This window comes from Mesoplodon mirus, assembly GCF_964341445.2.
Source record: "Mesoplodon mirus genome assembly, chromosome: X".
Lineage (NCBI taxonomy): Eukaryota > Metazoa > Chordata > Mammalia > Artiodactyla > Ziphiidae > Mesoplodon > Mesoplodon mirus.
This window is the reverse complement of record NC_138981.1, coordinates 14,727,924-14,751,697: the sequence shown is the minus strand read 5'-3', so window position 1 is coordinate 14,751,697 and position 23,774 is coordinate 14,727,924. Positions and strand designations below refer to the sequence as shown.

The window sequence follows — 23,774 nt, the reverse complement described above, 5'->3', positions numbered from 1 at the left end:
AGAAATTTATAAATTAATAAGTTAGGCTGATGGTGATATACGGGGTGGGAGGGGAACTTTTCATTAGAATATACCAAAATGCTATGGTCACCAGAGAGAAAAACAGAGTTTTAAAAGAGGAGAGACTCAAGTCTAAGTAAAAGCTCACTTAACAAGCAGTGTAAAAAGTTAAACGCAAACTCCGCATTCTTTTCCACATAAGACTGACGTGTCCAAGTTGAGAGCTCTTCCAGGTAGACTGTGCACTCCTGAGAAGCAGCTTCTACACAGCAGTCAAGCATGAACCCGATCATTGGAACCTAAGCAGATAACAAGAAAACTGACTACATGTACAACTAGGAAGTTTTCCTCAGAATATGACATATGACCTATTTATTTGTACATGTGAACAATTAATGATGCCAATTAATGATGTCAGTGCCAAATATTGTCTCCAAAATACTAGATCCTAAGTTGCTGTTTCTGATATGGGAAACTAGGAAGGAACACATGGTCCATTACCCAAAAGCATCTGCACATGAAAGAGGCACCATTAGGTTAAAAGAGGGTTCCTCCGGCCTTGCACTATTGACATTTGGGGTTGGATAACTCTTGTTGTAGGGGTGCTGTCCTGTGTACTGCAGGATGTTTAGCAGCATTCCTGGTCTGTACCAACCCATTAGATGCCATGGAACTCTCTATCCCTGCCCCCCACAGTTGTAACAACTGAAAATGTCTCCAGACATTTCCAAATGTTCTCTGGGGGGCAAAATCACCCCTGACTGAGAACCACTGTGTTAAAATATAATGGGTTTGCACAGAGGCAAAAATCTTTTATCTCCACATGTACCTTAACCTGATGATAGCTTAGGTGAGTAGAATCATTTTGTTACCTCTCTAATTATTCTGAAAATATTTGGGTAATTATTAGAAACTTCTTGAAATTGCTTATCATATAGATATAGCAATTTCACTCTAATTAAACTATGAAGGATCACATTTGATTAAAAATCTACAACTTCTATTCTAGAAAATGAGTGGCGCTAAATGTAATTGAGACGCTAGTTTTAAAAGTGCAGGGTTTTTTCTTACAAAAGGTTTCCATATTCATTGATTAAAGGTTTCATTTGATTTCTTTTAATGTGTCACGGCCAGATACATTATCCAAAAACCAATAAAAATGTACAGAATAACATATCTTAAACGGTTTTACAGTTTACTGTAGTAGATTTAGGTGCTCTAGGTTTAGTAAATTTGTTTGTGACAATGAAACGGAATAATCAGGGTCAAAATTCAAAAGGGACATTGGCCCCTACTACATCTTGTTTCATTGCAGGTAAATGGAGCGTACATATCCCCCATATCTGTTTACAACTCTGATGAACTTGAAAAGGCATCTTGCATGGATCAAAAGAACAACTCACGTGTTTTCGTGTTATCTCATATTTAATTCACCCTCCAGAGCAGTAGATCAATAGTTACGTGCTGAGAAACTGCTTTCCAGTAGTGTTGTGGAGTACGAGAAAGCACAGAGAAATCAATTTCTCTTTCCTGTCTCAGGAGACCCAGTGCCTTTCGTATTGCACATGGCAACAGTAGTCTCAACTTTTTATCTGCATTCTCTAAACTCTAAACATTGGCCGTAAATAGGACCATATTCAGAATGATTGAAAATGCTTTATTTGTCATCATTACCACCGTTACTATTAAATTATTAAGCTCCTATATGTGGAATTGCTGAAATGAGCATTGTATGAAGCAAGTTACATAAAATATGAGACCTCTGGAAGTTCAATGCTTAACACTTGTACATCAAAACAAACACAAATTTGTGCAAGATTTTGAAGAATGTAAGAAAGTAAAGATAGTATGTTGAGAGGCAAGAATCTTAGTGTCTAGTTCTGTTTTCCATCTATTTTATTGAAATCTTCATCAAGCTATTTAATAATCTATTTTTAATACTTTCTATGTGATGTGTAACTTGTGGTGTCTTTGGATTCGAAGTGGAGCTATTGACAGTGTCTCATAATTGTCCCTTGAGCTTTTGTCTTTCTATTAACCTGACAGGATCTATAAAAGTCAATATTTTGAATCATGTCATTTTGGGCCACACATTTGACAATTCCTTTTGCTGATGTCAAACAAATCCAAACATATGAGCACATCAGCTCATACTCAGGAATTTGCTTTATCCTGATATAAAAATCTTATTACCTTAAGAAATTTTCCATTTCATAGCTCTTTAATATTATGATATATCTGCTTTAAAGCAGTATGAGACGTCACCTATAATGCTTTTATTCTAGAAAAGGAAATTTACTCAGCACAGTGTTCATTCACAATTCCTTTAAAAAGAATATTGTTAGATGCTCGTTTGAAGTTATTAATGAAATATCTTTGGATACTAATGGATCAGTTGTAAGACTACCTCTTATAAATCCAAGATTAAAAATGAATTACTGGGGCTTCCCTGGTGGCGCAGTGGTTGAGAGTCCGCCTGCCGATGCAGGGGACACGGGTTCGTGCCCCGGTCCGGGAAGATCCCACATGCCGCGGAGCGGCTGGGCCCGTGAGCCATGGCCGCTGAGCCTGTGCGTCCAGAGCCTGTGCTCCGCAAGAGGAGAGGCCACAACAGTGAGAGGCCCGCGTAACGCAAAAAAAAAAAAAAAAAAGAATTAATGGATTGGCCAAAAAGTTCGTTCGGGTTTTTCGGTAAGATGTTATGAAAAATCTGAATGAACTTTTTCGCCAGCCCAATACTTGAGATTAATAAAAATACTATTTAAAATATAACATATACATATATACTTATAGTTAAATCTGAAAAGGACTTAGAAATTTAGAAACACTTTTCTAAGTAATTACTGGGTTATAGAATAAATGAAAACTATAGTTATAACTATTTTGAGAACTAATCGTAATGAGGCCACTGTACATCTACACTTCCTATGTCATGTGGCCAGAGCAGTAGTACTCAGAGTAAAATTCATAGCCATAGATGTTTTCATTGTTAACTAAGAATAAAAATAAATGAGCTTGTTAGTTAATTCAAGAGTTATAAAAAGAACAGCAAGACAAGTATAACTAGGGGAAGGACTTAATAAATGTAAATAAGATGGATAAATCAAAAACCAGAAAGAATAGAAACAAAAATTAATCTAAGAACATATTCTTTGAAAAAAATAGCAAAACTTCTGGCAACTCTTAATGGAAGATGAGAAAAAAATTAATGTATTCTTTATCAAATATGTAGGGAGAGGAGCAACAAATATTGATCTTTTATGGGAAATTTTCTATAAAGCTCAAGAGTTACTGGAAAATCTGAATGAATGAAATGATTTTCTTAGAAATTTTAAGGAACCTAAATTGATTCAGAAAAAAGTATGAGATCTGAAATAACTAACAATGGAAGAAATGGAAAGTTTCTGAGAACTCCTTGCCCCAAATATGTATGTATGGTCCAGATTATTTACCTGTAACATTTTAATTTCTTACGCTTTTAAAATATTTCTATACATAGAAAATGTTGAAAATATTTCTGTGATTTTCAAGGTGGCAATATAATGACAAAAAAAGACTTCAAGAATTAGCACCTGAAAAGGAACTCACATGCTATTCTTCTTATGAAAAGAAGTCCAAAAATCCAAGGGAAGGTCGGGGTGGTGGCTCTGGCGCATGCACTCACCGTCTGTCCGTCCATGGGGCCTGAGTTGCCTCGGTAGTTTGCAGACGGCTGGGAGTCTGGACTGCTACCCTGCACGAGTCCTTCTGCTGCTTTTCCTGCTGTCCGCCCGTCTTGGCTCCGCGATGCCGGTGGACCTCAGCAAGTGGTCCGGGCCTTTGAGGCTGCAGGAAGTGGACGAGAGGCCGCAGTACCCGCTGCAGGTGAAGAACCGGCCCACCAGCATTGCATGGGATGGCCTTGATCCAGGTAAATTGTATACCTTGGTCTTGACAGACCCAGATGCTCCCAGCAGGAAGGACCCCAAATGCAGGGAATGGCACCATTTCCTGGTGGTCAATATGAAGGGCAAAGACATCAGCAGTGGCACGGTGCTCTCCGATTTTGTGGGCTCTGGGCCTCCCCGCTATGCCTGGCTGGTTTACGAGCAGGACAGGCCACTGAAGTGTGATGAGCCCATTCTCAGCAGCCGATCTGGAGACCACCGTGGCAAATTCAAGGTGGCGAATTTCCGCAAAAAGTACGAGCTCGGGGCTCCGGTGGCCGGCGCGTGTTGCCAGGCCGAATGGGATGACTATGTGCCAAGCTCTGCGAGCAGCTGTCTGGGAAGTAGAGGAAAGGCAAGAGATGGACACCGTCCCAGAGTTCCCAAGCAGTGTTTCAGTTTAGTGATGCACGTAGATTTTCTCCCCTTCCCCCTGCCCAAACCCTGAGCGGTCAGATTTATGTTTAGGGTGACTTTTCCTTCTGCCTGTCCTCTATAATTCTAGGGGGGTTATGTTTTGATCAAACTCAAACTCCGTTTTGGTGGGGGATATTTTGGTACTAGGATGGGGTCATCACAATGTTAATATAAGAATAACAACCCAGACGTTAAAGAAGAAAAAAATTCTGGTAAAAAGACCAGGTCTGCAGTACTAGAACAGAGCATCAAAGAATCTTTAAGGGAGGTTGAAAAAAGAAAAGATTGATTGCCTCTGCCTTTGTGAGCCCGAGCCCAGGATTGTGTGTGACGGCATCTTCTGGCATGTGTTTTCACGGCCCTGTCTTTCACTAAGAGAACCAGGGGCCGGCACGTCCGCTAGCCCCCAATGTGATACATCTCAGGCTGGTTATTGGGTGTCAGTGTCCCGCTCTGGCTCCTTTAAAGAGCAATACTGAAAAAAGCAATAGGGAGAGCTGCAGGGCTGAGTGAGAGGTCATCAGAAATCCGAGTCTGTGCCTGTTAAATTGATCGCTCTTCGGTGTAGGAAAAGCCGGTCTGGAGTTGCTGCATGTTGTGTTAATTCTGCTATTTGCTTATAGTTGAATAAAAATAAAAACTGTGTAGATGAAAAGAAAAAAAATATCCAAGGGGAAAAGTAGCAAAATAAGTCCAGTAGCATGTTAAATATAATCAACTGAGTTTATCTAAGGGTTGTATTAATGTAAAGAAATTTACTACTTTAATGCACCAAGTGGTAAATAAAAAGCCAGTGATTATACTAATAGATGTTGAAAAGGCAGTTGTTAAAATTCAACAGAAATTATTATTACTATTATTTTTTTAAATAAATTTATTTATTTTTGGCTGTGTTGGGTCTTCGTTGCCACGTGCAGGCTTTCTCTAGTTGCGGTGAGCAGGGGCTACTTTTCGTTGCGGTGCACGGGCTTCTCATTGTGGTGGCCTCTTTTGTTGTGGAGCTCGGGCTCTAAGTGCATGGGCTCAGTAGTTGTGGCATGCGGGCTTAGTAGTTGTGGCTCGGGGCTTGAGAGCGCATGCTCAGTAGTTGTGGTGCACGGGCTTCAGTAGCTGTGGCACACGGCTCAGTAGTTGTGGCTCGCCGGCTCTAGAGCGTAGGCATGGCACACAGGCTTAGTTGCTCCACGGCATGTGGGGTCTTCCTGGACCAGGGCTCGAATCTGTGTCCCCTGCATTGGCAGGCAGATTCTTAACCACTGTGCCACCAGGGAAGTCCAACAGCAATTACTGTTAGAAGGAATTTTTCAGTAAACTAGGAATAAAAGGATACTTTTATCTCTATGACAAAACAGGATCAACAGCTAGGTATTACTGTTGAAAAGTAAGAGAAAAATTTTAAATCATTTTGAGATGACATGAAATATAGGACTGCTTTCCAGGAAAATGCAAGAGAATAGGTTGAAATAGGTTGAAAAGGGAAACTAACAACTGACAGTGTATGCGCACACACAAATTCATGCCAAAAGAAAATTGAGAAAAATGAACACTTTGGCAGTAAAAAGGGCAAAGGATCAAATAAGTAATTTATAAAAAAAGAAATACAAATGGCCATTCAACATATAAAATGTTCAGCTTTACTATGAAACAAAGAATTGCAAATCAAAGCACTATTTATATACTGCTGTAGCATTTGTTTTGCCAAAAGAATTTCGAGGAGCATAATGTCTGGTTCAGGATACTGGAAAATGAACACGTATATACTGCAAAAAATATGTACACTGACATATACTTTTGAAAGGAAATTAACATGTATCAAAACCTTACATTTTTGCATAACTTTTAAAAAATTGAAGTATAGTTGATTTATAAGATTATATTAGTTTTGAGTGTACAGTATAGTGACTCAGTATTTTTACAGTATTACAGTACTCAGTATTTCATTATTATCCTCCATTAAGAGTTATTACAAGATAATGGCTATAATTCCCTGTGCTGTACAATATATCTTTGTTGCTTATCTATTTTACACATAATAGTTTGTATATTTTTTAAGTTGAATTATAGTTGATTTACAATATTATATTAGTTTATTTTTGTATAACGTTTGACCTCAAAATTTAAATTTTAAGAATTTATGCCAAAGATATTCTTATAAATGACCAAAAAACTGTTACCTTCCAGAATATTTATTACAGAATTTTTTATTATAGTAAAAAAGAAAAGAAATTACATTGAAAAGCATATGATATATCCATAAAATGACTGCAATATTAGACCATCATTAAAAACTGTATTAAAGGGGCTTCCCTGGTGGTGCAGTGGTTGAGAGTCTGCCTGCCGATGCAGGGGACATGGGTTCATGCCCCGGTCCGGGAAGATCCCACATGCCGCGGAGCAGCTGGGCCCGTGAGCCATGCCCGTGAGCCATGGCCGCTGAGCCTGCGCGTCCGGAGCCTGTGCTCCGCAACGGGAGAGGCCACAACAGTGAGAGGCCCGCATACTGCAAAAAACAAAAACAAACAAAAAAAAACTGTATTAAAGAGGAATATTTAATGATATGGAAATACATTAAAAATAAACTTAAATTCAAGAAAGAAGGTGACAAAGCTTAATAATAGTATAATCCCAGTTTTTTTGAGATATAGTTGACATATAACTTGTAAGTTTAAGGTGTACAACATACTGATTTGATACATTTTTATATTACAATATGATTACCACTGTAGCATTAGCTAATACGTCTATCTCGTCACCTTATTATCATTTCTTTTTTGTGGTGAGAACAATTAAGATCTAATATCTTAGCAGCTTTGAAGTTTACAATGCAGTATCGTTGACTACAATCACTATGCTGTGCATTAGATCTCCAGAACTTATTTATCTACTAGTTGCCACTTTGTACCCTTCAACATCTCCCTAATTCCCCCAGCTCCTGGTAACCACCATTCTACTCCCAGTTTTATTTTTAAGAAGAAATTTATCTGTATTTACACACACACACACACACACACACACACACACACACACACACACACACGAAGACCCAAGGCTAAGAAAGATATATTCCAAATATTTAGAAAACATTAACAATGGTCATTGATGCTGGTGGAATTACAGGTGATTTCTACTTTTCTCTTCTGGCTTTTCTGTTACTTTCTTTTTGTTTTTAACTTTTAACATGTAAGATTTTTTTTTAATATTTTATTGTGATACACATACAGGAAAGTGCACATTTCTTAGGTGTAAAGCTTGATGAATTTTTACATATGTTCACATCCATGCATGCACCTCTGTTTTTTCTATAGAAAACCTGTATTGCTCTTTTTTCTACCTTTAAAAAAACGATACAACGAGCATTAGGAAATCATAATTCAAAAGAGAAGAGATTTTTCTTCTCTTTTCAAATGAGTGGCTTACACTGACAAAAACTCAGCATTTTACTGTCTTCAATCCTCCTCACATAAGTGACTAAGTAAAAGCAAAAGGGAGACATTTGATACTTTGATGAAGTTTTTGTTTTTTTGTGGTTTTTTTTTTTGGTTTTTTTGCGGTATGCGGGCCTCTCACTGCTGTGGTCTCTCCCATTACGGAGCACAGGCTCTGGACGCTCAGGTTCAGCGGCCATGGCTCACGGGCCCAGCCGCTCCGCGGCATGTGGGATCCTCGCGGACCGGGGCAAGAACCCGTGTCCCCTGCATCGGCAGGCGGACTCTCAACCACTGCGCCACCACGGAAGCCCTGAAGTTTTTTTTTTTAACATCTTTATTGGAATATAATTGCTTTACAATGGTGTGTTAGTTTCTCCTTTATTACAAAGTGAATCAGTTATACATATACATATATCCCCATATCTCTTCCCTCTTGCATCTCCCTCCCTCCCACCCTCCCTATCCCACCCCTCTAGGTGGTCACAAAGCACCGAGCTGATCTCCCTGTGCTATGCGGCTGCTTCCCACTAGCTATCTACCTTACGTTTGGGAGTGTATATATGTCCATGCCACTCTTTCACTTTGTCACAGCTTACCCTTCCCCCTCCCCATATCCTCAAGTCCATTCTCTTGTAGGTCTGCGTCTTTATTCCCGTCTTACCCCTAGGTTCCTCATGACCTTTTTTTTAATTTTCCTTAGATTCCATATATATGTGTTAGCATACGGTATTTGTTTTTCTCTTTCTGACTTACTTTACTCTGTATGACAGACTCTAGGTCCATCCACCTCACTACAAATAACTCAATTTTGTTTCTTTTTATGGCTGAGTAATATTCCATTGTATATATGTGCCACATCTTCTTTATCCATTCATCTTTTGATGGACACTTAGGTTGCTTCCATGTCCTGGCTATTGTAAATAAGCTGCAGTGAAAATATTGGTACATGACTCTTTTGAATTATGGTTTTCTCAGGGTATATGCCCAGTAGTGGGATTGCTGGGTCGTATGATAGTTCTATTTGTAGTTTTTTAAGGAACCTCCATACTGTTCTCCATAGTGGCTGTATCATTTTACATTTCTACCAACAGTGCAAGAGTGTTCCCTTAAAGGAGGCAAGAATATACAGTGGAGAAAAGACAGCCTCTTCAATAACTGGTGCTGGGAAAACTGGACAGGTACATGTAAAAGTATGAGATTAGAACACTCCCTAACACCACACAGGAAAATAAGCTCAAAATGGATTAAAGACCTAAATGTAAGGTCAGAAACTATCAAACTCTTAGGGGAAAACATAGGCAGAACACTCTATGACATAAATCACAGCAATATCCTTTTTTATGAAGTTTTAAGGCGAAAAGAAGGCTGAATCAGATTTCTGTCTCCATAACAGGGCTTTGTTCCTTGATGCAAATAATCAGCTTTGGTACCGGCTCTGTCTGTTCCCTCCCCGCCCCCAGGATGCCTTTATCTAGTCTAACATTTCCCGAGATAACTTCATCTAGTCTGACTTTGTTTTCAGGGGTCAGTTATGAGGGCCCTTCCTTCTAGGAAATTTCCGTTTCATCTAATAGTGAAATTTCTGGAATGACTAGGCTAACTTTTGGCCACTTCTCTCTCTAGTACAACTTTTCCTGACTCTGTGCCCTGGCAACCAAGGTGAAGGAGATGAGGAAAAGCTCCTTAAGTGGAGTTAGCCAACAGCAGTGGGTCAGCCATGATAAGCTATCACCCTAACCAGGAAGGGGAAGTGAGAAGTGTAGCTGTTGATATGTTTCTTGTTGCTGCTTTAAAAATCCAGATTTTCTGTTTATCAGCGGGGTCACCCGATCTAATTTTTCCATTCATGGTTTTCAGGCAACGAGGTGGAATCTGGGGACTGAACACATGCAGAGGCGGCGTGGTAGAGAGGAAAGTCCCGACACTGACCCGCTGGGGGTCTTGATTGGCACCTGTAGAATGCCCACTAGGGGAAAGGTTCTTCTCCACTCACTGCTGTAGTCCTCAGAGCATCTCTGAGGTTTCGTTACAGTTTCAGTTTTGATCAGTGATGACCCTGAGACACAGTCGGGTTCAGTGTGGTGGAGATAGGGTTCACGTGTAAGTCATCCAGGCTGGTAAAGTGACACCCATTCCACTCCCTGTTGCCAGCAATGCCTTAAACACTGGATCCTCGGTTTCCTTGTATGTAAGATGATTACACCACAGCAACTGTGGGGTGCTGTTTGGAGGATTAGAGAAATAATTCGGCAAAGCTGGTTCATGGTCGGTAGCTCCTAATTACTGTCGTATAGCTGCACTGAGCAATGTAGTTGCTTAGCCACATGTTTCTACTTAAATTAACTTAATAAAAGTTCATTTCCTCAGCAGGACTAGCCCCATTTCAAGTGCTCAACAGCCACCTATGCCTAGTGGCGCCCGTATTGTATACATATTGTATAGTGCAGATATAGAACATTTCCATCATCACAGAATGTTCCATTGGATAGCACTGCTGTACATCATTAACTTTTGATTTTACACAACTACCAGAGCTTAGCGCTGAGCAAAACCATTCTCTTTGAATTGGAAACTCTCCTGAATGTTTACCTGTGGAGGAGAGAGTCTAATGAGGCCAGTCTTGGAAGGGTGTCCTTTGTTCACCAGAGATAGAAAGGGGTGATGTTTGTTTCCTAACTTAAGAGAGTCTATCTATTCGCCAGAGATATTTCAGCCCCGAAAAGATGGGAAGTTCATGCCAAGGTAAACCTCCAGAAAGGACTCATTCTTTCCACCGTGCATTTAACCAGACAACAACAGAAGCAAGGTGGGGGGAGGATTCCGACTTTTGGGTCAGCAGAGAAAACATTCTTTGGAGGTAGAGTTTGGAAAGGACAGCTAATCTGTTTTCCAAACAGATTTTCATAAGTAACTGACAGGAGATGGGCTGCTGCTCTCCAAGTATTAACCCAGATGATGGGGGTTAATCATTAAACCTTTCAGGTGGTGACTTGCTTGTTTGTCTGATATTCTAATCCGGGTCACAGAATGGCTAAGGCAGCTTTAAGTGAAGGGTGGATTTTTTTCCCCTCCGTTTGCCTTGTGTTTTCCACTTTGAAAGAATGTTGTGGCTGCTCTTTTTTCTAGTGACTGCTATTCATGCCGAACTCTGTCAGCCAGGTACGTAAGCCTTGAAACTTCAAAATAGATGAACAGTTTTCTAAATGATTGACAAGTCTCTGCCTGAAAGACTTCTTTATTTTTCTAAATCTGCCATCGTGTCATGGCTGTAAAGTTGAGCCTGTGAATATTTTATGAGTTTGAAATAAACATTTCAACCATTTAAGGTGATTGCAGTTAAACTTTCGGGAGTATCTGGGGCAGTTTACTTGCAATTCTGTTGATTCGAGTTGCATTAAATATTAGGATTGATCAGGTTCCATTTTGGCAGATTTTATCATCATATAGTGCTCTCTCTCTCTTTTTTCTCTCTGGCAGATGCAGAAAATGCTTTTAAAGTGAGACTTAGTCTCAGAACAGCTCTGGGAGATAAAGCGGTAAGTGAAGAAACTCGTATGTTCCTTTAAAATTTTGTTTGCTAATAACACTGCTTTCTCTGCATAGTTATCTTAAACGTGTATGGGTTGCTTCTAAAGACCTCAAATCTGATATTTTCTTAAAGCAAAAAAGATTGTAGTAAAATAGAAATTGTTAATAAAGTGATTTTGCCTGAAGTATTTAATGTGCAGTGTACGCTGGAAAATACGTGAAGTTCTGTGCTACCCAAAACCGTTTTGCCAGCCTGCACGTGTCCACCTAGCAGAGCGGAGCAAAGGGGCCTGAGTCAGGCTCTCAGGTGTGGGTCGGGGTCTGCTCCCCACCGTTGTGGTCATTTGAACTTTGTCAGTGACGTTTCTCATCATTGGAAGGAGGGCATGTTTCACCCGCATGAGATCTTTCATAGCACAAAATGTTCCAATTCTCAGGTGAGGTTTCTTCAATTCTTCTCAAATATCAAAGTAATAACACGAAATATATGCTTATGAAATTAAAGTTAACAGAATACTCACGGGGCTCCGGTAGCTATAGGAACAGTAAAGACTGTTGAATTAATAAGGTGGAGTTGTGTCCTTCTAGTTTCGGTTTTCCGGCATGGTCTGTGACAGTTTTCCCGAGTAGAAGGTGATAGACGCCTCAGGCTAGAGATGACACAAGAGTGCTAAGGATACTTGGAAGTGTTCAGTTTGCAGGGCAATCCACCGTTTTGTTCGCTCAGTGAGTGATAAGCATTCTAAGCGCCAGCATTCCTTGAGAACTTAGTTTACTTTCTAGCTGGGACCCTTCTAATCACTTTGCTCACGTCAGCTCATTTAGCCCTCACAACAACCCTTTGAGGAAGGTGGCATGGGTATTCCCATTGTCGTTAGGTGGGTGAGAAAACTGAGGCGCAAAGACATTACGTGGCCTACTGAAGATCTCAAGTCAGCAAGGGGCAGGGGTCAGTTTTGAACCCAGGCAGTCTGACCGCACAATCCACCATCTCTGCCAGTGCGTAGGGTTGCTTATCCCAGGTTGCTCTGAGGGCAGGCACCATGCTGGATGCTGGGGATGCAGTGCAGCTAAAACCAGGCTTATCCTTGCCTTTGGGGAGCTTATAGTAGTGGCATTGGTTGCATATTAATGAACCAAATGCAAGTGTGTAATCTTGACAAGCATTACAGGGAGGAGAAGTATGTAGGGGCTTTGGCCTCATGAGGGGCCGCAGTAACTGGCACTTGCTGTGAGGTCTAAAGCATGAGTAAAAGTGAACCAGGGGATGAAAGGAAAGAGGGTGGAGGGACCAGCACATGCAAAGGCTTACTATAGGAAAGAACTTGGGGAGAGTGAAGGGTGGAAGGAAGGGCGAGGTGCCTGGAAGAGGAGCAGTGAGGAGGAGCATGGCGCGTGATGCGTTTCGAGAGGAACGAGGGGTCAGGCCAAAGAATGTGTGGACCGTGTTGAGGAGTTTTGATGTTATCTTCTTTTTTTAAATTAATGTACCTATCTATTTATTTATTTATTTCTGGCTGCGTTGGGCCTCCGTTGCTGTGCACGGGCTTTTCTCTAGTTGCAGCGAGCGGGGACTACTCTTTGTTGCTGCGCACGGGCTTCTTATTGCGGTGGCTTCTCTTGTTGCAGAACACGGGCTCTAGGCATGCCGGCTTCCGTAGTTGTGGCACGCGGGCTCTAGAACGCAGGCTCAGTAGTTGCGGCTCACGGGCTCTAGAGCGCAGCCTCAGTAGTTGTGGCGCACGGTCTTAGTTGCTCCATGGCATGTGGGGTCTCCCTGGACCAGGGCTCGAACCCGTGTCCCCTGCATTGGCTGGCGGATTCTTAACCACTGCGCCACCAGGGAAGTCCCTGATATTATCTTTAAAGCGATGAGGAGTTTCGTGAAAGGGGTGTCATGACAGAATTTGTGTTTACAAGACACTCTGGCCACAGTGTGGAAGACAGAGTCAAGGGGACTGGAGTAGAGAGGGGGAGCCAGTTGGGAGGCAGTTGGAGTAGTGCAGGTGGGAGATGGTGGCTATCTGGAGTACGGTGTGTTGGTGGAGAGAGGGGGCAGTGAAGGGATTTGAGAGCCACGGGGATGGGATGACAAGGAAGAGAGGACGAGGGGTCAAGGATAAGCTTTGGTTTCTAATTATGCAGCTGGATGCATGATGGCCCATTTACGAGTCAGGGAACAAAGAACCAACAAGAAAATCATGGCTTTAATTTTGGACTTACTGACTTTGAGGTATTATTGACAAACAGGCAAGGACAGAAGTGGCTTGAGATACACATTCCTGTGTCACCTGCATTGAGGTGGTAATGACGGTGCTGAGGGAGAAAGCGGAGGGTGGCAAGAGGAGAGGGGCTAGCCTTGAGCTTAGCGATTCTCGAAAGCTTAAAGCCCTTGTAGAGGAGGGTGAACCTGCAGAGGAGGCGGAGGGGCAGGAGGAAAACCAGGACGACGCTGTATATCACGAAAGGGAAGAGAGCGCTTTCAGATGAAGGGACTGTTCAAGAGCATCAGATGCCGTTGAGAGGCCAAGCGAGGCGTGACTGAAAACTGCTCATTGTGTTGGGCAACGTGAAGGTCGTTGGTAACGTGAGAGAGCTGCTTTGTGGAGTGGAGGGATTGGAAGGCAGATGGTGGAGGAGGTTAAGAATAAGTGGGCAGTGGGGCTTCCCTGCTGGCGCAGTGGTCAAGAATCCGCCTGCCAATGCAGGGGACACGGGTTTGAGCCCTGGTCCAGGAAGACCCCACATGCTGTGGAGCAACTAAGCCCGTGCGCCAAAACTACTGAGCCTGCGCTCTAGAGCCCGCGAGCCACCACTACTGAAGCCCATGTGCCACAACTGCGGAGCCCGCGTGCCACAACTACTGAGCCCACGTGCCTAGAACCCGTGCTCCGCAACAAGAGCCTGTGCTCCGCAACAAGAGCCGGTGCTCCGCAATGAGAGGCCCGCTCACCGCAATGAAGAGTAGCTCCTGCTCACCGCAACTAGAGAAAGCCCACTCACAACAACGAAGACCCAACACAGCCAAAAATAAATAAAATAAATAAATTTATATAAGAAAAGAGTAAGTAGGCAGTGACCATGTAAAGACAGAAGGATGGATAACTCCTTTGGGAATTTTGGCTGTGAAGGGCAGGAGAGAGACAGCAATGGGTAGGAGAAGCAGGACTGAATAAAGTGATTTGGTTTTGCTGTTGTTTTAATGGGAAAGACTTGAGCATGGTTCAGAGTCAGTGGACAGCCTCCAGTCAGCACTGAATGCACAGAAGAGAGGGGGAAACTGTATTGTTTAGATCCCGGGAAGTGCCGAATGGAAGCGTTCCTAATAGAGGTAGACAGATCAGCCGTTGACAGGAGGAGAAACACCACATCTGGCCCTTCGGGGGAGGATGTGGATAAGACATGTATCTATGGAGGAAGTTTTATACTTGGTGTCAGGAGGGCGGGGGAGTGTAAGTGGATGACTCGAGATGTATCAGTAACTTACAAAACAAGAGCGCCTAGTGAGAGTGAGGTTTGAGGGGAGCACTGAGATTTGGGGAGGCCTGAAGGAGCTTTGAAATAGTCCTTGTGAACCATGAGAGAGAGAAAACTGATGGAGAATCCTAAGGGGATCCCAGGCAATTTGGGAGTAGGTCATCATGAGTTTAGACTTAAGTCACAAAACCTGTTTTGTGATTTTCTCCCGTTACACTTGATTACCACCTAAAATGTGGGGTCAGCCACTTCAGTTTGCTAGGGCTGCTGTATGTAACACAGTACCACAGATTGAGCGGCTTAAACAACAGAAATTTGTTTTCTCTCATTCTGGAGGCTGGAAGTCCAAGATCAAGGTGTCAGTGGGGTCGGTTCCTTCTGCGTTCTGTGAGGGAGAGATGTGTTCCAGGCCTCTCCCCTTGGCTTCTAGATGGCTGTCTTCTCCCTGTGTCTACACGTCTTCCCTCTGTATGTGTCTGTGACAAATTTCCTGTTCTTGCAAGGACACCCGTCATATTGGATTAGGGCCCACCCTAGTGATCTAATTGTAACCTAATCACCTCTGTAAAGACACTATCTCCATATATGGTTCCATTCTGAGCTACTGGGGGTTTAGGATTTTAACATATGAATTTCTTTGAAGGGGGGTACAATTCAGCCCATAATACACACATGCACTCAAGTTTTCAGCTAAGAATATAAAAAGTAAAATTGTACTGGTGTTAATAAAGGGAAGGAAGCTGAGAAGGGGAGTCAGTTTATGAGGGAAAGGTGAAAGGAAAGAAGGGAATCAACTGTTTATGTCCAGGATGAGATGTCCAAATGCCCTATTTGTTGACTGGCTACTAATACTGCAGATTTGGAAGAAGATAATGCCATGGGAAACACACCACACTTACAATGATAGAATAGCCAGGAAACTCTATCCTGAACATTATGCTGACATGATTTATCATGGTCTTCAGTCTTTATTGTATGAGGAAGATGAGAGAGAGACGCAGACAGACAGACAGACACACACCAACACCAGCGTGGCCACAGTTAGAACCCAGTGGACCAATTTTTACCCCATGCCTCTTCACTTTACCTTCGGTTTTACTTCTCTTTCAGTATGCCTGGGATACAAATGAAGAATATCTCTTCAAAGCGATGGTGGCTTTCTCCATGAGAAGAGTTCCCAACAGAGAAGCAACTGAGTAAGTAAGCAATGAAAAGTCTAAATTGATTGTTTGCAGTATTATTTGAGACAGGACATTAATTCAAAACTCAATCTTGAAAATAATGTACACATCTAATTTTTAAGGGACCCACATTTTAATTTAACATTAAAAACAACCTTTATAATCTAGCTCAGCTTATAGTTTATATCATGTTCTAAGCTCTTCATTCAATAGGCACTATGAAGACAATATAAAAATTTGTAGTTACATGTCATAAGCTTTCTACATTTCTCTCTATATATATGTATAAATATTTCTCTTGCAGATAGATAGATAGATAGATAGATAAAGATAGAAAGAAAAGAGTTCCCTTCTCATTGTATTGGTCTGCTCTGGCTGCCATAACCAAATACCACAGACTGGGTGGCTTACACAACAGAAATTTATTTCTCACAGTTCTGGAGGCTGGGAAGTTGAAGATTAAGATGCTGACAAGGTAGGTTTCATTCTGAGGCCTCTTCTTTCAGCTTGTAGGCAACACCAAATCTTTGTATGCTCACATGACCTCTCCTTTGTTGAGGGGGAAGTGGCAGGGGAGAGAGTGAGCATTCTGGTGCCTTTTTGGATGAGGGCGCTAATCCTCTCTATCAGGGCTCCACCATTATGACCTCATTTAACTGTAATTATCTCCTTATAGGCCCTACCTCCAAATATTAGTACATTCACATTTGGGGTTACGACTTCAACATATGAACCTGGGGGGCAAGGGGATAAGTGTACAGCACTCCTTTTGAAAATAACTTACATATGTATAGGTTCATCGCATTGTTGGTATCTATCACAGCACCTTGTTTATTTTCTTCAAAGCCTTAGTACACCTTTTAATAGTTTTACATTTGAATCTGTTCTTGCGAAGGAATCTTCCCTATTTGTGATGTTTCCTTCCATCTCCATTTGTGATTAGGGTAACACTCCTGGTTTCTCTCTACTCCCTACTTCACTCTTCCCTTGAGAGGTGAAATGACTGATTTGATTGGTGGGCTGGAAGGATAAACGGGGCATGGGTTCCCTTCTCTTGAGGAGCCGGCCTGCCCTCAGCACGCATTTTTCTGTGCTGCTCCCCACACTAAGTACAGAATCAGGCCCTGCCTGGGCAAGCTTACACACCCACACGGCTGTCCGTGCTGTCTGTAGCTGTAGACTGTTTAGATTGGTAGGGGCCAGATCCTAAGGTGTTAAATATCTTGCATATGACACCAGAATATGGTGATACCTGCCTCAGTTCAGCTCTGCCCGGGTCACTATAGATGAATTTATCTCATCGCAGGATATTTTTAAAATTAGGAAGGAAATTTGCCCGCTGATAAAAGTCATATCCTCCAACACAGCCTTTTATTTTGGTCTCCTGTCTGCTTCATTCTTTTGTCTTAATTTTATTGAGAACTTGGCAAAGAGGGTTTCTATTTATTGTCTTCCTCAGACCCACAATGTATCATGCATGGGCTGTGAATATAAGGGATAAAACAGAAGAGTAACATTTGGGGGAGCAAAATAAACATATGATATGTGGATTTGTGTGTACACAAACACACACATATATACACAACACACGTATGTATTTTAAGATATGTAACGTGTTCACATGATTCAAAAAATTGAAAGAAGGAGGTGTAAGGTAAAAAAAAATGATGCCCTACATGAACTTTTCTCCTGTTTTATAGATTTTTAGAAAAGATATATTTGCCTTTATCTTATGCCTTTAAACGGAAGCATTCTTTCCAAAACAATTTATAATAACCTTTTAAAAATAAAAATGAGAAGATTGCCTTCCAAAAAATAAAAAAGGAAAAATATAAGGAGAAGAGGGAACCCAGGTACACCGTTGGTGGGGACGTAAATTGTACAGCCACTGTGGAAAACAGTATGGAGGTTTCTCAAAAAACTAAACATAGAACTACCATATGACCCCGCAATTCCATTCCTGGGTATATATCAGAAAAAAAGAAAAACCCTAACTCAAAAAGATACATGCACCCCAATGTACACAGCAGTGTTATTTACAATAGCCAAGACATGGAAGCCACCTAAGTGTCCATTAACAGAAGGATGGATAGAGAAGATGTGGTGTACACACACACACACACACACACACACATCCACACATATACATATACATACAATGGAATACTACTCAACCGAAAAAAAGAATGAAAATTTGCCATTTGCAGCAACACAGATGGACTTGGGAGGCTATTATGCTTAGTGAAATAATAAGACAAGTACTGTATGTTATCACTTATATGTGGAATCTAAAAAATAAAGTAGTGAGTATAAGAAAAAGAAACACACTCAGATATAGGGAACAACCTAGTGGTCCCCACTGGGGAGAGGGAAGGGGGAGGGGCAAGATAGGGGTAGAGGGTTAAGAGGTACAAACTACTATATATAAAATAAATAAGCTACAAGGATATATTATACAGCACAGAGAATGTAGCCAGTATTTTATAATGGCTATAAATGGAGTTATAGCCTTTAAAGTTGTGAATCACTGTGTTGTACACCTGAAACTTATATAATATTGTACATAAAACTATACCTCAATTTTAAAACACGAAAAAAAGAGAAGAATATAAGGAAAAAAGCCGCTGGTCATCTCACAATGCTAGACCCTCAACTAGTCTCTTTTTATCTTATTGTCATTTTTGATCAACAGATTTTATACATTGCTGTGTTCATTGTGTTATTCCTTCCTCTTAGTACCTACATTTCACCTTGTAAATGACTGTTATATCACATTTCCATTCTTAGGAAAAGTTAATTTAAATATGTAACGTTTCAGATTAGTTTTGAGGAATTCACTTTGGGAATTTGATTTTTTGGAACCGGACATTGTAGGAGTCTGTGAATATGTAATCTGGTTTATTTGCAAAGGTGTTTTAATTGGAACTGGGTGCCTAGGCTATATAGAGGCTTTTGTTGCCAATGTCAGTTGAAAAATTGAAAAGTGCAAACCTAGATTGGGGTCAACAAATTGTTTTCCTGCGAACGCTCAGGCAGCTTGAGTCCCAGCAGTACTGCTCTCACGGGGCTGAGGGCTGAGGGCTGCCTCATGAATCAGGATGTGTTTAAGATGCAGCACACGTGCTGCCCCCTAACGGTGGCTGCTTCTTTACATGAGCAGGTTTCCTCTATGGGAAAGGGCACCACACAATGCAAGATGAATTGAAAACAGCTTCCCAGACAGGCTGCCTCTCCCGAGTGTGGTGGGTAATAGAAAGGCACCACTAGCTTGGCAAATGGATCAGATTTCAAATGTGCTTTTCAGAGGTCTTTTGGTGCCAGTGTGAGGCAGAGTGGATTCTACAGGGTGGGAAGAATGCCTGTTAGGATGGCTTTAGGGATTCAAATCTTGAACATTGGCCGTTTTTTTAAATCGATTTTTTCCTATCCTGTCACTGCTTATTCTATGGATACTGCAGAAATCTCAGAGCTACTGAGATGCGCTGGGTGGAAGATGTAAAGAGTAACTCACTAAAGACAGTCAAATAATGAACAGAGTAATGAAGACTCTTCGTCCCACCTTTCACCCAGTCCAAACGACGGCATCTCATATCGAGCGTGATCACGTCCAGTGACACAGGGCTCAGTGTCTCCTCTGCATATTTGGGAACCTACCGCCAGCCTACCGTTGACCCAGTATAAGCTGGATTGACTCTGCAAGAGGGTGTTGTTTCTAAAGCGAGGTCCTGGCCACATCCATGAAGGACTTGCAGGAGAGCTGAACGGGTGCAGTCACCATGACCCCAAGCGGGCAGTGGAAGAGAAGGTCGAGGGTCCGAGAGGCAGAGGGCGAGGCCCTGCAGAGAGGGTGTGGCGTGTCCATGGCCTTCCCCGCAGGACAGGGGCGGGGATGGGTCCCAGTGTGGGTGCACCACGCAGCCCGCTGGGAGCTGACAGCTGGGTCCATGTGATGAGTTAGCGCCCAGGCCACACTAGTGGACCCCTCGCGTGTTCCCCCGCCCACCTCAGGTCAGGCAACGCTGCTAGTGGAGAGAGGAGTCGTCTGTGAGAGGAGAGAGGGGCACATCACTCCCCAGCTTGCAGACGTTCCCAGGGCCACTTCCAGCTGCCACCAGAGTAGCAGCACCTGGAGCGCGAGCCACCGTGATGGTGTCCCCAGCCACTGAGACTGTCCCGTGGGTGGAACAGAAACTGGCGCCTGCCTCTTAGCTGGAGAAGTCTGAAGGCAAAGGCTGGCTTGAGCCTCCGTGGCTGGGTGAGAGAGGGCGGCTTTGCCAACAGCCTGCACTCGGACGGCTGCCCGGGGCCAAGCAGAGGCCTCCGGAGGGAGCTGCACGAGTCGCTGCCTGTGGGGCCCGAGATCCAAGTGCAGGGCAAAGGGAAGGCGGCAGAGCGGGCAGGGAGGGGCGAGACGGAAGCCTTCGGCCAGACTGCGTCGTCCTTGTCAGGGGAAGGGGCAGTGCGCAGGCCCCCAGACCTGTCTCCTGGGGCCCCCCGGGTGCACTCTGGGTGGAGAACGCGAGGACCCGCCCCGGCAGGGGCCACCAGCGGCCAGAGGGCAGCACAAGGCGCCTGGCTTGGGAAAAAGAAGCTTGCCTTTTTCTCTCCTGTCGGATCCCCGCCCTCTCCCACCTCCCTTTTCCATCCCCCAGTGAGCAGGACTGCGGGGAGGTAAGGGGCGAAGCGCAGGAGGGGTGGAGCCAGGAGAGTCAACGAACAGAGCACGCCGCTGAGGCCAGCACGGCCGGCCGTGGGAGGGAAGCTGTGTGTTAGGGGCGGGAAGACAGTGCGTCTAGGTTTCGATCAGACTGGCCTGAGCTCTTTAAGGGCCAGAAATGACAGGCAAGCTCCATCGCGCCTCCTCGCGGTGCTGTCAGGGAGTGAGGGAGAGAAAGAGCTGACAGAGCGCCCAAGGCAGTGGTGTGAGAAGCAGAAGGCTCTTCTTCATGGCGCTCTCCTGAGGCCGCCTGTGGGCTGCACTGCTGGATGGGGGCCAGAGAATTAAGTAACCTGTGTTGGAAGCCTGCTGTGTAGGCGGCTAGGTAGGCCCTGAGATTTAAATGATGGGTAAATCCAGGTCCCACACAGCACGGGCCCGCACCCAGGAAGCCGGCCCTGGGAGTCATGGAAGACGGACGAAATGTGACAGAAACGAGACAGTTCCTTTGAAAGCATTACTTACAAATCTTGATATCAAGTGGTTTTCTTGCTCTTCCCTGGATTTTCTTCAAAGTACAATGGAAGAGGGAAGGACAAGTTTAAGTGGTAGAAAGTTCTGGTTTCATTAGATCAGATTACTCGAAGGTTTCTTGGGACTTTGACTGAAGATGGTAAACAGGTGTTTTCAAGTTTTTATAAGAAGGTTTAGGCCAGACTTTCTAAAATCGTTTCATAGGAATTTTTTAATGTTGAAAGTATTAGTATCTCAGGAAAATATGATTAAGTTTAAACTTCAGTCTATTTTCCAGGTACACTGAGAAATCTAATTGCCTAGTTTACTCCAATATTGGTTTTTTAGAATAAAAAAGGAGAAAATAAAAAAGCAGGAGAGGCAGAAGTCTAACGCAGGCATAGTGTTCTCTTTCTGAGTAAAATGATGTAGGGCACGGAATGGATTTCTTCCTCTGCCTAATTAGGCAAGGATAAGCCTTGTGATCTAAGAACGAACAACATGCTCTTGTATCCACGGTAAGGGGATGAACGGTCTCATGCCTGTTAAACAGCAGCCCAGCTCCTATTTAGTCCTTTGATTTCCAGAAACAAGAGCCCGATTCTTCCCACCCTAGTTGGCCCTGTCTGGCGCCACTGATGAGAAGTGGCAGTGGAGCCAGTTCTTAGACAGTTACCTTCAGACCAGGGCTCCCCACACTCGAGGAATGGGAGTGGACATTTCTACCCTTTTAGTGATTTGCTGACAGGAGCCATTGTGTATGTATAAATATTACAGCTTTGTGAAACAGTCGGACAAAATTGTTATTCCAGTGAATACAAAGAATTCCATCAGACCCATCTATATTTACAAATCTTGAAAGTGTAGGTTTGCTGTTTAGCTGTGCTAATGCCATTTCAGTGATTTATTTATTTTTATTGAGGTATAATTGACAGATCACATTATATTAGTTGCGGGTATACGACATAATGATTTGATATTTGTGTGTATTGTGAAATGATCACCTCAGTAAGTCTAGTTAACATCTGTCACCGTGCATTGTGATATAATTTTTTTTTCTTGTGATGAGAACTTTGTAAGATTTAGGCATTTCAGTTTATTGATTACATCAAAACGTACTTTAAAAGACATGTTTAGTTCAGTCAGTGCTGTTGGCTGATTAATTTTTCCTTTTGTGCAAATCTTAGAGGACATTCAGTGTGGTCACATTTAGAAGAAAGGGCATGGAAGAAGTCACGCTGGTTGGACATAATCTGTCACTGGAAGAAATCTGCATCTTTTGGTCGCTAAGTCAGTTATCTACTGAAATCTGTAAATCCATCTTCAGGTTACTTCCTTTAGCACCCACTTTCCTTCCATGGACACTTCCTCTCGGCTACCTCTACCTGCACTGTATTCAGGAGGCTTCTTATACTAGAGAGTTGTCTGTGTTTTGTCGTCTGAATATCTGCGACTGGGTAGGCAAAGTTTTAGGGAAGTAATCTCCCTCCTTTCCTTTCTCCCTTTTCTATTATTGCTGTGCTGGCCCAATTTACTTTCTCAGTTACTCTCTCTTGGAATAATGTAGAAACAGTGAGTAAAAACAATGGAGCTCATTACTGCGTTCTGTTAGTTCATTCATCCATCTATTCATATCACGGTCACTGAGTGCCCACACGGGCCACACTTCAGGAATACAGGGCCGCACAGTGCAGGGTAGACTTGGGCCTTGGCCTCATGGCGCAGGGCCCAGAGAAGTCTTGTGTTGCAGATGGACAGAATGTTTGATAGGCTCCCAGGGAACGCTCAGCTGATAAAATTGAAAACGGTGCTCAAAGCTTGGAGACCATGAAGTTCTACTGTGGGTAGAAATTAGAGCCCCTCCTGACAAAGACCGTGGACAAACCACGTGGAATCCAGAAGCCCTGTGCCCTCCCCTCTGTCCTGGGTCTGTTCTCCAACGGAGCATGGAGTCTTGTGGGCAGATTCGGGCATCTCGGGAGTTTTGGCTGGGGTGGGGTGGCAGACAGGGAAGGCTCAGTCAGGGCTGCTGGTCAGGCCGGGGCTCAGTGTCCTCTTCTCAGAGGCTGTTGTACTGGGAGCAAAAGCTGCTTCTCAGAGGCCCCGGCCTGAGCACAAAGGCAGTGACCACTCCATGCCTCCACCCGGGCCGGAAGGCCCGATGGCCAGGGCTCGGGGCTCTGCCTTCTTCTCTTGGGCTCGGGGCTCTCAGACCTGAGAGGCCCGTCGAGCCGCCTTTTTCTTTTCTCGCATCGGCTGAGGGCCCTCAGCCCGGTCTCCTTGGCACAGGGGTCCGGGGAGTCCTGGCTGGGCGCATACGTGTACAAGCTGCCTAGGATGTCACGGGGCGCGGTACGGATGTCCACCAGGCTCTGCGTGTGGCGGGCGTTCCACAGGGACCTCATCGTTAAAGTGTTGCCATGGCCGGAAAAGCCCCGCCCCGAGAAGGTGCGGACGGGCGGCCCGCGGGGAAGGCGCCTCCAGCGCTGGGGCGCCGAGGACCCGCGGACCCAGTAGCGCCTCCAGCGGCGCAGGGCGGCGGGGAGCGACCTGCGGACCCGGAGCCAGCAGTCCCGGCAGCGGCGGTGGCGCAGGATTTGGCCCCCGTTCCGGCCCAGCGGGAGGCAGGTGCCGCGGGCGGGCCCGG

At 43.8% G+C, this 23,774-nt stretch overlaps 1 protein-coding gene and 1 pseudogene across 5 annotated transcripts in view; both read left to right on the top strand.

Annotated features, from left to right (window-relative positions):
* CLTRN (collectrin, amino acid transport regulator) overlaps positions 1-23,774 on the top strand; it is a 173,208-nt gene that overhangs the window by 56,521 nt on the left and 92,913 nt on the right. For 2 of the 4 annotated variants that reach the window (XM_082609623.1, XM_082609622.1), the window contains exons 1-3: positions 10,832-10,930; positions 11,249-11,307; positions 15,887-15,972. In XM_082609623.1, coding sequence (XP_082465749.1) covers positions 10,873-10,930; positions 11,249-11,307; positions 15,887-15,972 — 203 coding nt within the window. In that variant the 5' untranslated portion in view covers positions 10,832-10,872. Of the gene's footprint in view, positions 1-10,831; positions 10,931-11,248; positions 11,308-15,886; positions 15,973-23,774 lie in introns of those variants that run through there. The other 2 variants (XM_082609624.1, XM_082609627.1) reach the window with 2 other exon arrangements.
* LOC309796469 (phosphatidylethanolamine-binding protein 1-like) lies at positions 3,787-4,274 on the top strand (annotated as a pseudogene). The gene has a single exon. The product of its transcript is annotated as a phosphatidylethanolamine-binding protein 1-like (transcript).